Source organism: Accipiter gentilis, chromosome 23, assembly GCF_929443795.1.
Source record: "Accipiter gentilis chromosome 23, bAccGen1.1, whole genome shotgun sequence".
Lineage (NCBI taxonomy): Eukaryota > Metazoa > Chordata > Aves > Accipitriformes > Accipitridae > Astur > Astur gentilis.
In genome coordinates this window covers 11,742,242-11,756,808 of record NC_064902.1, presented here as the reverse complement: position 1 = coordinate 11,756,808, position 14,567 = coordinate 11,742,242, and the positions used below count along the sequence as shown (strand labels likewise).

At 38.8% G+C, this 14,567-nt stretch overlaps 1 protein-coding gene across 4 annotated transcripts in view; it reads left to right on the top strand.

The window, feature by feature from the left end:
- EEFSEC (eukaryotic elongation factor, selenocysteine-tRNA specific) overlaps positions 1 to 14,567 on the top strand; it is a 131,455-nt gene that overhangs the window by 38,134 nt on the left and 78,754 nt on the right. For all 4 annotated transcript variants that reach the window (XM_049826345.1, XM_049826347.1, XM_049826346.1 and 1 more), the window contains exons 3-4: positions 844 to 940; positions 3,881 to 4,045. In XM_049826345.1, the coding sequence (XP_049682302.1) occupies positions 844 to 940; positions 3,881 to 4,045 (262 nt within the window). The remainder of the gene's footprint in view (positions 1 to 843; positions 941 to 3,880; positions 4,046 to 14,567) is intronic.

The following is a 14,567-nucleotide window of genomic DNA, read 5'->3' as shown; positions in this document are numbered from 1 at the left end:
TATTGCTGATTGCTATTCCATTGCTTTAAAATATATATTTTTTTTTTTTTTACATAGTTAATCTGACTTCTTCAAATATGCTGTAATAATTTGATTTATAGTCTTAACTTCCCTTTCCAAAATGTAGGCAAAACAAGCTATCGGATTATTCAAACACTAGGTGGCATTTTAGGGAGCAAAAGTTAAGTCTGCTAACTGAATTTGTAAAAAAAGCTGCTGAATATTAAGGACTTGAAGAGTAAAATTGATTGTAAGAGAAAAGCTAAACTGAGGTCGACTGTGGAAGTGCTGCTCTACTCTGAACCTTTGCATGTTTGAGTTTTGTGAACTGTTTTCATGAACTTTGATTTCAGTAGCTTTAGGTCTTTCTGTGGTCTGCATGTCTTGCAGTCTGCCTGCAGACTCAGGTAGACATCATGTGCCATCTTGCATTTGGCTCCCATTTTGAAGGTTATGACTCCACAGCTAGGATTATAATTGTTTTAATGAAAGTTGAAAATAGTGCTAGCCTCCAGGTAAAATGGGTTGAATGCAAAGCCACTGCAGTAAGGCCAGGTAACAGACCTGTTCTTCTGAAATAAACTGAAGTCTTGCTTTTGACTGCCACAGAGCTGAATCAGTAGCTAATACTAAACAGGATTGAAAATTTTGTAGTGAAGTCCAGTAGTGCAGATGCTAGTAACTCAAGAAAAAAATGTCAGTTATCCACTATGGGGGAAGAGCAGATAAATAGGAATTTCAGGGAGTTTACTTGCCTTCATTGTCAGATGAGCCTGGAACTACTTTACATTGATACATGTAGGAGATCTGTGGTCTAATGGTGGGAGTCTTTCTCTCTTTCAGGTTCTGTGGGTGTCCTATTGTTGCTGTTGCAGCAAAGCCTGGTGGACCAGAAGCCCCAGAGTCTGAGAATCCGCTAGGTGTTTCTGAATTAATTGAGGTACCTGCTGAAGAATATAATAATAAAATGTGCTTGAACTTTGCCTTAAGTCTTTTGGACTATATTGTATTAGTATGTAGAGCTGAGGAATTTCCTGCATTTAATGTCAGTTTTAAGGAACCTGATTCTTTAGGGATTCCTTCCAGTGAATGGAGACGTTGAGGTTGCATGCCCCAAGAGTGGATGTCATTTTTCAACTGCGAGGCTTTAATGCCTTTGAATAGCCGTGTCTTAAGAAACAGCTATCACATGTGTGTTGAAATTGGTTTTGAAGTTGTAAAGAATTACTAAGCATAATGAACTAAAATAGCTTTACAATTCTGCCAAATCCTTGGTAGGTGTTGTTTTATAATTGTACCACTGTTAAGAAAACAGTAAAGTTGTGAAGTCAGGCACTCAAAAGATACATGTTGGGAGTTGTCTCCTTCCTTTGTGTGTGTATTATGATCCAGTGTTTAAGTGCATGATTCTTTATTCTAAGCGACCCTTACCTCATTCCTTGCACGGGATGGACAGGGGTCAACCAGTGAGCAGGTAGTCTGTATTTTGTTTTAATTCTTATTATTCTCTGTGTGGCCTTGTGACTTCATTCAAATACTGCTCTGCATTCAGAATGATTAATTTCCTCCTGGACTTTTCTTTGGCACACATCACCGTGGTCTTGAGCACTTGGCAAATAGTTAATTTACTTCCAGAAGACATATAGGAAGTGTAGAAGTGATTCAATCCATATTTAGGTTGGGAAGCTGAGGCACAAAGGAGTTTAGTCCACTGAGTTTACTAATTTTGGTTGCCAAATTTAAGGAAGGTAGGAACTCTTTTGGGACGTGCTTGTGTTCAGATCATAGTATCTACCACTTTTGATTGCAATTGTGAGTGCTTAGCACTTCTGTTAAGCTTTGGGGTTTCTGTTTGGACAGTCCGAGGTGTACGGTCGGTGATTACCTGTGGAAAGTTTCATTTTTAAGAGAATGGCAATCCATGGGAGTTCTGGCATAAGCAAGTGTAGAATCCATTCTCTAGAGGAGCACCACCTACCTTCATGATGAAACTATCTTTCTCTGTGATACTCTGCCTTGCTTATTGCATGCCTTGCACATCTGCAAAAGATGAAAAGCATGGCCTTGCTTTACCCTGTGCCCTGAATGAGGTACAGCCTGGAAAATCCTATATGATTGTATAACTAACATTATATCAGACCCATGTGAACAAGACAGACTTTAAGCAAACTGATGCTTTGCAGTTATCCTTAGTTCCAGCAATGTGGATTGGTTTTCTGGTGGGGTTTTTTTGGGGGAGGGAGGGCAGGGCAGGGAATAAATTCTCAGGTTTTCAAAAAACTAAGTTATATGGCATGAAGCTTATACTGTGAAGGGCAGGACACTTAAAATAGCTGTTTGAGAGCAGTTTGTAGCTTGTAGTAGGCTTGTCACCCTTTCTGTGAAAAAATGTTAGGCAAAAAGTAGCATCTTTGCCCTGGAGGGGTGCCACTGTTATTTGCAGACAGCAGAAAATAGCCCTAAAACAAAAGCATCATTCTTTGCAGACTTGTCAAGGTCTGATTTGGATGCTTTTGATGCTGCCAGGTTTAAAATACCTGTAAATTGCTGATGTTAAGATGCAGCACCAGTCATCAAAAATCTGGGGATGTCTGGGCCAGAGCAGCCTGGCTTGTACAAAGGCAGAATGTTCCACATAGCTGCTGAGCACTGAATATCATACTGCCTCCCAGGCATGTGTGGCCTGAGGTGGGCATGGCAGGGTGTGTGGTATGGCCTTAGAATGGAGTTAGCAAGAACCAGGCTGCCCACAGCAGCGTCTAGAGAGGTGGAGATAGGAAAGTCCTTAGTTCTGCCTTCATCTGGTTCCAGGTAGGTTTACTGGGATGTTCCCCAGGGTTATAACCTTTGAGGGAAATACCCATGTTGCAGCTGTTTCTGTCAGCTTTCAGACCTCATATTGGAAGAGCTGGCAAATGCTGTGTGAGTCCTGCCATTGAGCTTCAAGGTATAATCCTTTCTGTCCTTGATAAGAGACTCTCTCCATTGTTCTGCCATTACAACTTGGGCTTAACCTGCAGTTTCTGACTTTAAAAGCATACATTAAAGGCAGTGTTAAGTTTTTATGCTGATGTTATAACAGAGGCAGAGATCAAAAGTGATTTGAGACAGCAGTGAACCAGTTCCTCTGAAGCACTGTTGGGCATATGACTGCATTTATGTAATTAAGGTCTTCTCTCTATGATGATATATTTTAAGAAACACTGTATTTGTCAGCAAAACAGAAATCCTAAACTTGGAGAATTTCTCTAGAAAATAGTACTTAATGTAGCTATTTTTCTTAGTGGTTTGATCCTCCAAGAAGTGTTAACAGAAATCTGAAGGGGAAGTTGACTTTGAAAACTTAACCCAGTATAATAGTTCTTCTGTGAGGGAGGCAGGGATGGGCTTTATGGGGCACTAATATCTGTATATAAGTTCATTTTCACAAAATCCAAAAAAGCTGAAGTAGCAAAATGCACTGTAAAATTGTCCTTTTGAGAGGGGGGGGAAAAAGAGGAGGGGAGGCTGTACAGGATTTTTTTCCCTCCCCCTCTTTGCTTTGCTGCAGTGTTTATATTGAGTTTGGCAGCAATTTTATCACCAGTGCAGTTTTGCAAACCAAGCTAAATGTGCAGCACCAAATCTTTCTAAGGCAGAAAATTGAACTGTTCCTGCTGCTAAGCGTGCATTGCCTCTATGGCACACACAGTTAATTTGGCATTGGTGTGTTCTAAGCTCATTGGGAGATGCCTGAAATCAGTAAAACTGCAAGCTTGTTCAATCAATCATTCCCTTGCCTTCCTTTTGCTGTATGGCTGTCATGACTTTTCACCCAGGCATGGTGCTGCTTTTATCTTTGTGGTTTTGTTGTATTTTTTTTTTCCTCTCCTCCCCCCAGGTCCTGAAGTCTCAGGCTTACCTGCCATCAAGAGACCCCTCGGGACACTTCCTTATGGCAGTCGACCACTGTTTCTCTATCAAGGGTCAAGGCACAGTGATGACAGGGACTATTCTTTCTGGGTCTGTTAGCCTTGGTGACAATGTGGAGATTCCTGCCCTGAAGGTGAGTCTCTCATTTTTACTCCCCCCAATTTTCCTGATGGAAAGAGACACTCAACAAAGAAGAGAGTGTTCTCTTCCAGTCTGAAATTATTCAATTATTTTCCGTGTCTGTTTGTTGTTGGGGTTTTTTTCGTACTCTACTATAAGCCAGCTTGTAATAGGAAGAGACATAGAGATTTTTAAATAAGGCAGCCAGTAAAGTTTCCTGCTCAATTTCAGTTGAATGAAGGGGAGAGAAGACTGACCTAGATTAGCATGTTAGACTTAAAAATTCAGAAAAGCAAGGTGGGTACGTTTATGAGATGGGATATGTCCAAGGACTGAACAAGGTGTGAGTGAGATTACTTTCATTTGAGACATGCTGCAGTGAGAAGGCTTGTAAAAGAATCTGGGTAGGTAGGCTTCCCAAGCTGTTTTGAAGTTGAAGGAAATCACAAGAAGAGGGCAGTGAAATGCTTGATGTACATTCTTTTTGTTTGCTGGGGCTTTAATTGATGTCAGCATGTTCTGGGAGAACTGCTGGGATGCAGTAGGTGGCTGGCTGCGGTTGGGCTTTTTAGAGAGCCTGTAGAAAGTCAAGAGGCCTTTCAATGGCCTTTAAACTGTCTAAATGTTGTTACTATTTTATTTCCTTAAAATATATTAATCCTTCAAAAGAAAACAAGGTGACTTTATGCTTGGAACAGGTGAAGGCTATTTCACCAGATTTGGACTGCTCTGACTTTCCGTTTTTATTAATTGCCCAAAATGAGTCAAGACTTGTGGAGTGTTTTGCAGCTGCTGCTTAAAGTGGACCCAGCTGGGTACATTCTGAAAGTAGGCAGCTTTTGGCTGAACAAGCCTTGATGGGACCTTTTTGGTGCTGTTAGTATTATCCTCAAGCTGTATTACTATAAGGATCTTATTCTTTCATTGAGCAAACATGCTGCTTCTCATTTTTTCCTGTACTTTGTGGGCAAGTGAAAGACTTAAGTGATGCATTCTGACTTCACCTGAAAGATTTTGCTGATAGCTGACAATTAATTTTTGGTCAGCCTTTTCCATGGTACCTGTGGCCATCTAGTTTATATCATGTTGTCCTTTGCGTAAGAGTGATTTGCATGATATGCACCCTGTCATGTCTGCTTTCCTAGTAGAGTTCCTCACTGCCCATATTCTCATTTGCAGCATGCAGCTCGTTCTGGGAGTCACGCTTGTAATTCCTGCAAGGAAATATGCTTTGCTGGGATTGTAGCTCTGGTTTCAACCTCTCCTGCTTTCCTCTTGCCAGTGTTCCTTCCCTTTTCTGTCCTGTCCTGGGCCTCCCTGCACAAGGGGGTCCAAGGAGGGACAAGTAGTTGGGAGTCCAAGGCTGGTGAGTGCTGAGTGATGGCTCCTGCCCAACAGGGGCCTTGCATAGCTAGTTAGCTACTTTCCTTTTGGCATAGCGCTGGCCAAACTTCCTGTCGCTTTGCGCTCTGGGAGATGGGGGTGAGACAGAGCAGAGTAATTATTTCTTGCAAAGAAAGAATGCATAACCAGATTATATCTGGAAATGACTCTTCAGCTCTTCATGTATAGTCCAAGAATGTTTTGGACAAATATATTTAGGAATTAGTCTGCTCTTGGAGAATCTGTATGAAGGGGAAAATGATAAAAATAGTGAATAACTTGCATATTGCAAATGGCTGTTTGAAAGGACAATAGGAAAGGCTTTAAGCGGGGCTTTAAAAGATGCTTTCTTCCCAAGTGACTGGGGGAGCAGTGAAGTGAAATGCAAGTTAGCAGATAAACAGGTCATTGACAAAGACAAGACAGATCACTTGGCTTCTATGGCATTAACAACTTCCCTCAAAGTTTTAGTGATTTTCAGTTGCTGTTAGTGAATTAATCCTTCCACTGCCGTGTGTGAAATAGAAGATGTGTCCATACCTCTGAATGGTAATAGTGGTGGGCGGAGTTTTGCATTTTGATTTTTTTTTTTTTTTTTTGCCACTAGCATCTTGTGACTATTCATGTTCATATTGTACAGGTATGGAAACCAAGGCACAGTAAAAGGAAGCAATTTTTGTAAGTTATGAGTTGTGTTGTACTTACCCCTGCTAGCATCATGCAGAGTTGGGTTAAGATACCTACAAAAGGTCAAACCTTTCTCAGGCCTACAAGGTAACGGAGGAAGCACATTTCACAACACATTGTGGTTTATGACTCTCTCTGACCTTTTTTTGCCCTGACCCTGTGGTAACTGAGATTGACAGCTGGTGCCCACTGGGCATTTAGGGACATTACAAACCAGCTGCTTTTTAAATTTGAAGAACCCTCTCACCAAATGAAGTGGCATCACCTTCCAGTTCCGCTAATGGACTTCGACATCTTTGACCGCTTGAACCTGCACAAAGGAGGGACACAGCAATTAAAAATAAACAGTGACATTCTCAAACGCCCATGCTTGCTGTGATTGAGGCTGAGAGCACCAGCAGTGCATAGATTCCTTTATGCTGTTGCCTATGTAAATTGCCATCTGGGGTTGATTATCCATATAGCAAAAAGAAAAATTATATATACGTGTTTGGCAAAAAGCTTTGACACAGCAAACAGTTCACTATCCAATAGACTTAGTACTATTTGCTCACTAGCACTTGAAATCCACCTTGATGAGCATGAACCTAGGTTTTCTGCAGCAAAAACATAGTGTTGGCAGAATTCTGAATGTCCTTTAAGATTGTTTCAGTGGTCTTTCAATCTCTACAGTCTTCCAGTTTATAAACTGTAACAACTCATGACATTTTTACTTCTGCTTTATAAAAGTTCCTGGAGTTTGAATAGTAAGGATTTTTTTATATAGATTCATTTTATTTTACTGATAGGTTTGGCGATAACAACTTTGTATCTAAGTATATTTTGTCTAGTGAATTTAGTTTAAGTGAGCATGTATGTCAAATTCTAGTGCTGCTGTGTCTTTTTATATAGCATGCTTTAATTGAAAAAGGAAAGTCTTTTTTTCAGTAGGGGAGAAGTGTCTTTGCCTTCCTTATCCAGGTGAAAAAAAAATAATAATAGTAGCTTAAGAACAGCATCTACTTAGAAGGAGAAAACCCAGGTAAGAACCAGGACTTTTGCTCTTATCGTTGGTTGTCTCAAAGCAAAACAAAAAAATCCTTGTGTGAAAAGTAATGCAAAATGTTGTGTGGTATGTGGTCTTCCTTCTGCCCAGTGTTAGTGATTCTAGCTTTGGATTGCACAGTTGCAAGCAGATTAGAAATACTGGAAGATTGGGTAAAACAGATGATAATATGTTAATATTCCTTTAAAGGTGTTTTAGGGCACAGAAAATGTTCCAGGTTGGTTAATAAGAATGACTCTCTCTGTCTTAAGAGTTGTGAAAGATCATAGGTCAGGTCTGAATTGAGTCAGGAGGCAGAGATAGATGTACACAGTTAATGGATATAAATCTGGTCATCCTGAAAGCGTTGACTTGGCACTGCCTCGCCTGCGATCAAGCGCTGCAGGTGTATAGCAGCCACAAAGCATGTACATGGCAGCCAAGTACAAAGACCACTGTTGGTTTTTTTCAGGACTTGTAAGAAGTAGAAACTTTTCTTGCTTGATATTCAAGTTCCTATCTGTTCTGTTTAATGTAATTACTGACAAATGTTAGAGCAAGTTGATGCAAGTTGAATGCCTGGTGGAGGTTAATAGCTTCATTGGAGCCTATATAAAAGTACAGTATGCTGCCATTTTGTATGCGTTTTGTCAGAAGTTCATGAGTGCCTCAAAGGCTGAGTAGCTGTGTTATTGGTAAACGGTTACATTAATGTTTTTCTGTAGGGCATCGTGGGGATTTTTGCTGTGTGCTGAAGCTGCATAATGTTTCTGGTGTAATATAGTACAAAGTTATTTGTTCTGTAATAAATCACGTGGACACCCAATCATTGGACTGACCTTGGGAGGTGCCTCTTTAGACATTGTCTGATTTTTGATCTGCTAGGTGTGGTTGAACTGTTATCATTAGAGGGGAAGAGGAATATTCACACCAGGTCTGACCTTCACCATCCCTGAGGTTTGCAGTAGACAATTGCTATTATTAACGTTGAGCATTTCAGTCTCAAAAGTTGCAAGTGTGTTTATGAAATGCTTCTCTTGTAGTTGAAGAGTAGTCATTCAGGTGTTTCAGTACTCTGATATACTTTCAAGAGGTCACCGGAGACATCAAATACAAAAAAAAGTGAGAAACTTGCTTCTGTTTATCTAGTCAAGTCTCCTAGTAAATGAGAGTGTCAGTTTGAAACCAGCAGTGGATTCTGTCTTGGCAAGGACCTATTTGCTGTCAAATTATATTGACTTTATGAACTTTTAAGAAGCATCATTTTTTAAGCGTGATACTGAGAAGCTTCATGGCTTCATATACGTCCACCATATGAGAAGAGTTTATTTTTTTAAGCTGCTTTGTTGGCTAGGTAACCTTGGTTTGGTTTTTGGCAAACATTTTGTAGTTTTTATGGCTCATCCACCAAAAAAATTCTCCAGTGTCTGATAGAATAACCCAAATACTATTTGAAAGACTATTTCCTTCAAACTACTGTAGCTATTCAAATTGTAACAGATATATCTGCTTTTGCCCACATGAGTACTTCAGCCTATCTGATGTTCCAAGACCACTGATTAGTGAGCCTTAGTATATAAATGTAGTAAGTGTATTCAAGGACTTTGTGCACAATCACAGAGTTGCACGGTTAAGTCTTGTCAGAGAATGTTTAAATTAAATTAAAGAAAATTAATTTGGATCAAACCCCACTGAATTGGATCATGAAGGCACTTGTATGTGAACTTTCACGGTGAAATCTTAAATGAGTTTTTACCACTATCATTTTGAGTTCTTTGGACATCATAATATACCCCTTCCAAATTTCAGCATATCTTGAGTGGGTTTTGCGGTGCAAATAGAACCCGTGCTAAATTTTCTGAGAGTATGTCTGAATGCTGTTTCTGCATCTGTTTTTTCCCAATGCTTCTTGGATTTTTCTTGCCCAATGCTGATATAAACAGCCTTTAAAATGCTACAGTTCATCTGCTGGGGAAGAAGTCTAGCTTGCCTCGAACATTATCTTTTCATTGAAATGCTGTGAAGAAGGGCAGTTCAGAAAATTGGGTTGGGGGAGAATCAATTAAATGTAACTGATAAAATCGTGAAAAGGCAGTTCATAATACATATTAAAATATGTAGGTAATAAAATATAAGAATCTTAAATCCTAAATCAGTAAATTAAACATATACACACAATGTTATACATGCGGTTTAATTCAGTACCAGTATTAAACTGTTTCTTTAATTGTCTGCCACTTCTAAAGCATGGGTTGTGTTTTTTGGAGATTTTCTCCTTTCCTAGAAAACGTCAGTGTGAATCCTACTGGTTTTGCATCTGCTGTGGCATTTACTTAAAAGCAAAACATGCAGGATTTGGCTTATACTGGAAAGTACTCTGCTTTCAACATTTAGGATATTATCAGTTGTTTTGGAAGAATTAAACTCCTCAGCACAGTTCTTTGTGGTTAAGTAAAGGATTAAAGACCTGATCCAGTGACTGTGGAATGAAATTTAGATCTGGCAATAAAAACTTCTCAAATCTTTTTGGCTCGATCTCTTGAGACAATAAGAGTAGCAGATGCTGAGCTCTTTCTAAAGATCAGTTCCTTCATTTTCAATGTATGGGTTTGTAACTTTTTACTCTGCGCGGGTTTTTTTGTTTTGTTTTCTATTTCTGTTTTAGTTCACACTTCAAAAAAACAAACCAACACCATGCCCTCAAAAAAACCAACCAACCAACCAAAAAAACCCTACAACATGCAAACTCCCAAGACCCCAAAGGACAGAATCCATTTTAATTTTGTATTAAAAAATATATGTATATTTACTTATGGTTAGACTTTAAAAAGGCTCACGAATAAATAAGCTCAGAAGGAGATTTTTATGTTGCTTTTCTTTCACTACCTGTTACTGAAGTGGTTTAGTTCATATCGCTTGCTATTTTTTTATTAAGTATCATGTAGGTACAGTAAAAAGAGGGAGCAAGATAAAGGACTTTGTGTGTTAAGGTGTGTTTTATTCAGGCCCGGGGATAAGATGTAATAGAAAGGGAGCTGGATATATATTGTGGGGTTTTTAAATTTTTTTCTACTTGGTCAGAGCAGAAGGGAAGGAAGCCAGGGGAGAGCAGCCAACCTGAGCAGTGCTAATCCAAACCATACACTGTACTTTTGGAGCTTGTGTGTCTAATGTGATCTCTGTAGGCAGCAAAGTGGCCTAGCCAGTGCTGGCCAATTAACTCTTAAAATACTAAAAAAAATTCATCTACGGTTTTTCTTGAAGGTCTAGATGTACCCCATGCTCCCTGCCACCTAGAGAAAGTTGGGATACAAATTGCCTTCTAATGGATTAGAAAAATTACCCAAAGTATACGAGTTTCTTCCTACAGTGGATCTGAAAAGGAGGAGATTCGTGTGTAACTTCTGCATTGCTTTGATCCACTTAAACCATCTTTAAATGACTGACTGGGATCCAGGCTCCACATGGAAGTACAGCATTGCTGGAAACAGTACTGTTCTCCAAGGTAGACTTTAACTTCTGCAGTATTTCTGTGATACTGATTGCTTGTTCAGGGTTATCTGCAATGCTGACTGGTTGTGGTTAATGCATGAGATAATTTTAAGCGTGTATTTTGTGCTATTGCTACGCAGATAATTTTTGTCTTAATAGTTAGAAAGTGCAGAGAGTTATTATTGCCGAAGAAGTGGTAGACTGTTCAATGGGGTTCAAAATGAAAAAGAAATATAGGATCATCTCAACTCTGAGTAGATGAAAATACTGTGCAAGTTGAATGTCATGTTTTTGATACAATGACTGATTTTCTTAGATAAATCATATTACATTTTTTTTGTCCTGATTTCAGTAAAGCTGGAGAAGGTTGTCACAGAAATACAAGGTGGGAAAGAAACTGAGCTGAAAAAGAGGGAACCAATGGACTAACAGGAAAATTATACAGTTAGAGTTGTTCTGAGGTTGGTCTTGGCACTGAAGTGTAATAGTTTCACTAGTGACTGCATGCACTCTTCCATGTATGTAGGCATTCTCCCTGCTAGCGTGCCACACTAGCGTGCTCTCCTGACTAGTGTAGACTGCTGGCAGATGCGACTTCCATGTGTAGTCTATGATGCTCAGTATTCTGTAGCTCTTTGAGAATTACCAATGTACTGGGTTGCTGGATTTGATGGAAGAGCTCAGTATCCCAGCACGAAAGAGTGCCACAATTGGAGAAATGGAATATGTTCTTGTACATTATATTAGTGAGCAATTTGCCTTCAGCATGGCAACAAATATATAGGTTTGTGACTCCAAAACAAAGTTGAAAAGAAAACCAAGCATCTAATAAGCTATTGACACCTGACATTTAGATTTATCTCTATTGCTTTAACTTCCCACATCTGCTCATTCCACTCTTTCTCCTGCCTATTTCCATCTTTCTCTATCTCTAACTTCTTTTCCAGTCTCAAAGTTTGTTCTTCAAAACGACTGACTTGCACCATAGATTTAAGAACCTTTTTTTCTCCCTTCTTTTTCTCAGCTGCCAATGCAATCTTGCGTAACAATGTAGTTGTGTATGCTTCCTTCCCCTCAAGTACATCTTAGCCTGAAACCTCTGGGGCTTTGAAGCCTCTGGTGCTTGAAACCAGCATCAGTGGGGGTCAGGTGAAAAACCTTGGGATGGTGTTTTTGAACTTGTTTCCATAGGCTGAAGCTAGAGTGGGTCTGATGAGAGAAAGAACAAGACCTGATAAACATTGAGTGGTGTTGTCCTCTCAAGGGCCATTTCTGAAGATGAATAAGTAGGTTCCAATACCTCCTCTACAGGATATGCTAGCTATTGTTTTTTCTGGGGCTAAATGTCTTGCATTTATAGTTTGAAAAGGAGTCCTGGAGCCATCTAAAGTGGGTACTCTAAGCAATGGTCTTGTAAGCTGCATACAGGAGGAGAAAGGTGTTAAGATGACTTGAGCCATGCCTGGGATGCAACTTAAAAACATGCACTTTATCCTGAGACTTAGTAGGTAACCTATTTCCTGTTGGAACAATTGCTGTTCCAGTGATCAAGTGTTGTGTTCTTGGGTTTGTGTACCCTCCAGTTCAAGATTTGTTTGAAACTAAGTTAATGGACGTTGTTATATAGTAATCACAAACTTTCATCCAAATGCCTTTTTGTTTAAACTTTATGGTAACTTTTTAAAGCAAAGGATAGCTGTTTTGTGTTTGCATAACTTGTTTGCTTAAGCATTGCTGCTGCCAGGTCATTAACTTTATTTTTATTTCTTTTAATTTATCAGGTAGAATTGTTCTCAATCCACTTCAATTGAAAACAGACCCACATGCACATACACATACTGTTTGAGCAGGAATCTTAGTGGAACGCTTGAATAGTAATTGGAAAGGTAACCTCCTAGATGGTAAACATAGCTTTCACATTGCATTCCTGCTGTGAATGTAACTTTAGTATGAGTAGGCTTAGTTAGAGTAGCAAGTAACTATCATGTTTTTAAGTTCAAGTGCTGGAGGCTTTGGCAAAATTTCAGTAACCAGAATGAAGGAAGGGAATGTCACTTTTTGTTCTTCCTTGGTCATCCATATACAGTACAATTCCTCATTTGATCAGGCTTTTAAGAATTGGAACAATTCAGCAAGCACTGCATTAACTAAGCCATGGTCTGTATATTACAAAGTTCTGCTCAGATCTAGGCACTGGTAAAAAAAAAAAAAATATATCTGAATATTGAAAATGTTATTTAACTAAGATTGTTGAAGATAAACTTCTAAATTTGACCAAAAGACAGGATAAAATGGACTAGTGCATAAGTGCCCAGGAATCTATAATTAGCCTATTACCAGAGTACTTTCTTGAAGTATTACTATACTGCCATAGCAAGTCTTCTGGATTTCATGCCTTGTACTGTGTGTTCCTGAGATGACCTCATTTAAAAAACTCTAGATTTTTTTCTTTGTTATTACTATGAAAATTACATGAGAATTGACTTTGCTCATTAAATGTTTGTTCAACTCATCACCTGAATCTGTTGTCGTGTGCCTGCGACAATAACATATATTGTCGAAACAAAATGTAAGACGCATCTTTTCACTAGAGTATTCCCATAACTTTATATTGTAACAGCTGGTGCAGTTGGAAATGAAAGAAAAAGTAATACTAGAGAGAGCCAATATTTACAGTATCAGCTGGAATAATATAATTATGTAAGCTGCCCAGATAGTACTGTGATGAACATGATACGAATGCCTGGATACAGATTTTCATTTGCAACTGTCTGAAATGAAAGCTACAAACTCTGAGGCTCTTCATGGTTGCAAAGATTAGCTTGAAAGCATATGCCATAAAATGCAGTTGGCTTCTCTTTCTTTCTCTTCTAATGAATAAATAATTAAGAGTAAACTTTTCACACTTTAGAAATCGTGAGGAAATGTCACATAGCCTTTTTAAAGAGTCACTGTAGCTAATACATCTTTAAATGCTTACATTGTAGACTTAAAACCTACCAGGCCTTTGTGAAAGTTTGATTTAGTAGTTGACGTGTCTTCTGTCTAGGCAACCGGTTTTTAAGATACATTCTCTATATATAGGGTGTATAATAAATTCTGCAGAAGAATGGCAGAGATGGTCTTACTCCTTGTTCAGTTTAGAAGGCAGAAATCAGCCATGAGAACAGATTAGCTCATTGGAAGCAATGACCCTGTTACATACACAGACGTTATTTTTTTTTTTTATTCAATAGAAAAGAGATAGAGGTACCAAAACTGATTCGGAAGTTTGTCATTTAAGTTTTGTGTGAGGTTTCAGAACTTGAAGCTTTTCTGCTCTTTCTCAGTATTCATTGAACCGCTTTGGTTTTGTTTTCTTTGCTTCAGTTACTGTGTTGTAGTTGCTTTTTCTTTAGTATTAAATTCATTATATAATGAACTTCAATAGACTTTTATGCTAACCATCCGTAGGAGAGGTTTTTGTCTGATGTGCAGCACCTAGTACATAGATGGGGCAGCAACAAGTTCAGTGGTGGCTTAGGGAAAAAATACATGCTATCGTAAGTCAGTTCAGTTTTGAAATACAGGTATTATTCATGTGGTATTTTCTTTGCCTAGTTGAAGACATTGATCCAGCTTGTGGAGATTAGTTGACAATAATTTAAAGTCTTCAGGGAGTGAGGCGTATGCAGGTATACCACAAACACTCAAAACAAAACCACAGAAAAGGGGATTGTAAGGGGAAACTTGAAAATACGTATTTTTAGTGAAGGATTAAAATAAATGCCCAGTAAGACTAAACAAACACCCAATCTGGCCTTGAGTCAACACAAAGCAACACCGGTTATTTTAGTCTAAATGCAAAGAAGTATACAAATCTTTGTAAAAATAAAATAACAACACAAAATGCCACCCTGGACTATTTTGCACTGAGTTTTAGGAGAGAATTGGAGTCAGGTGAATAAGA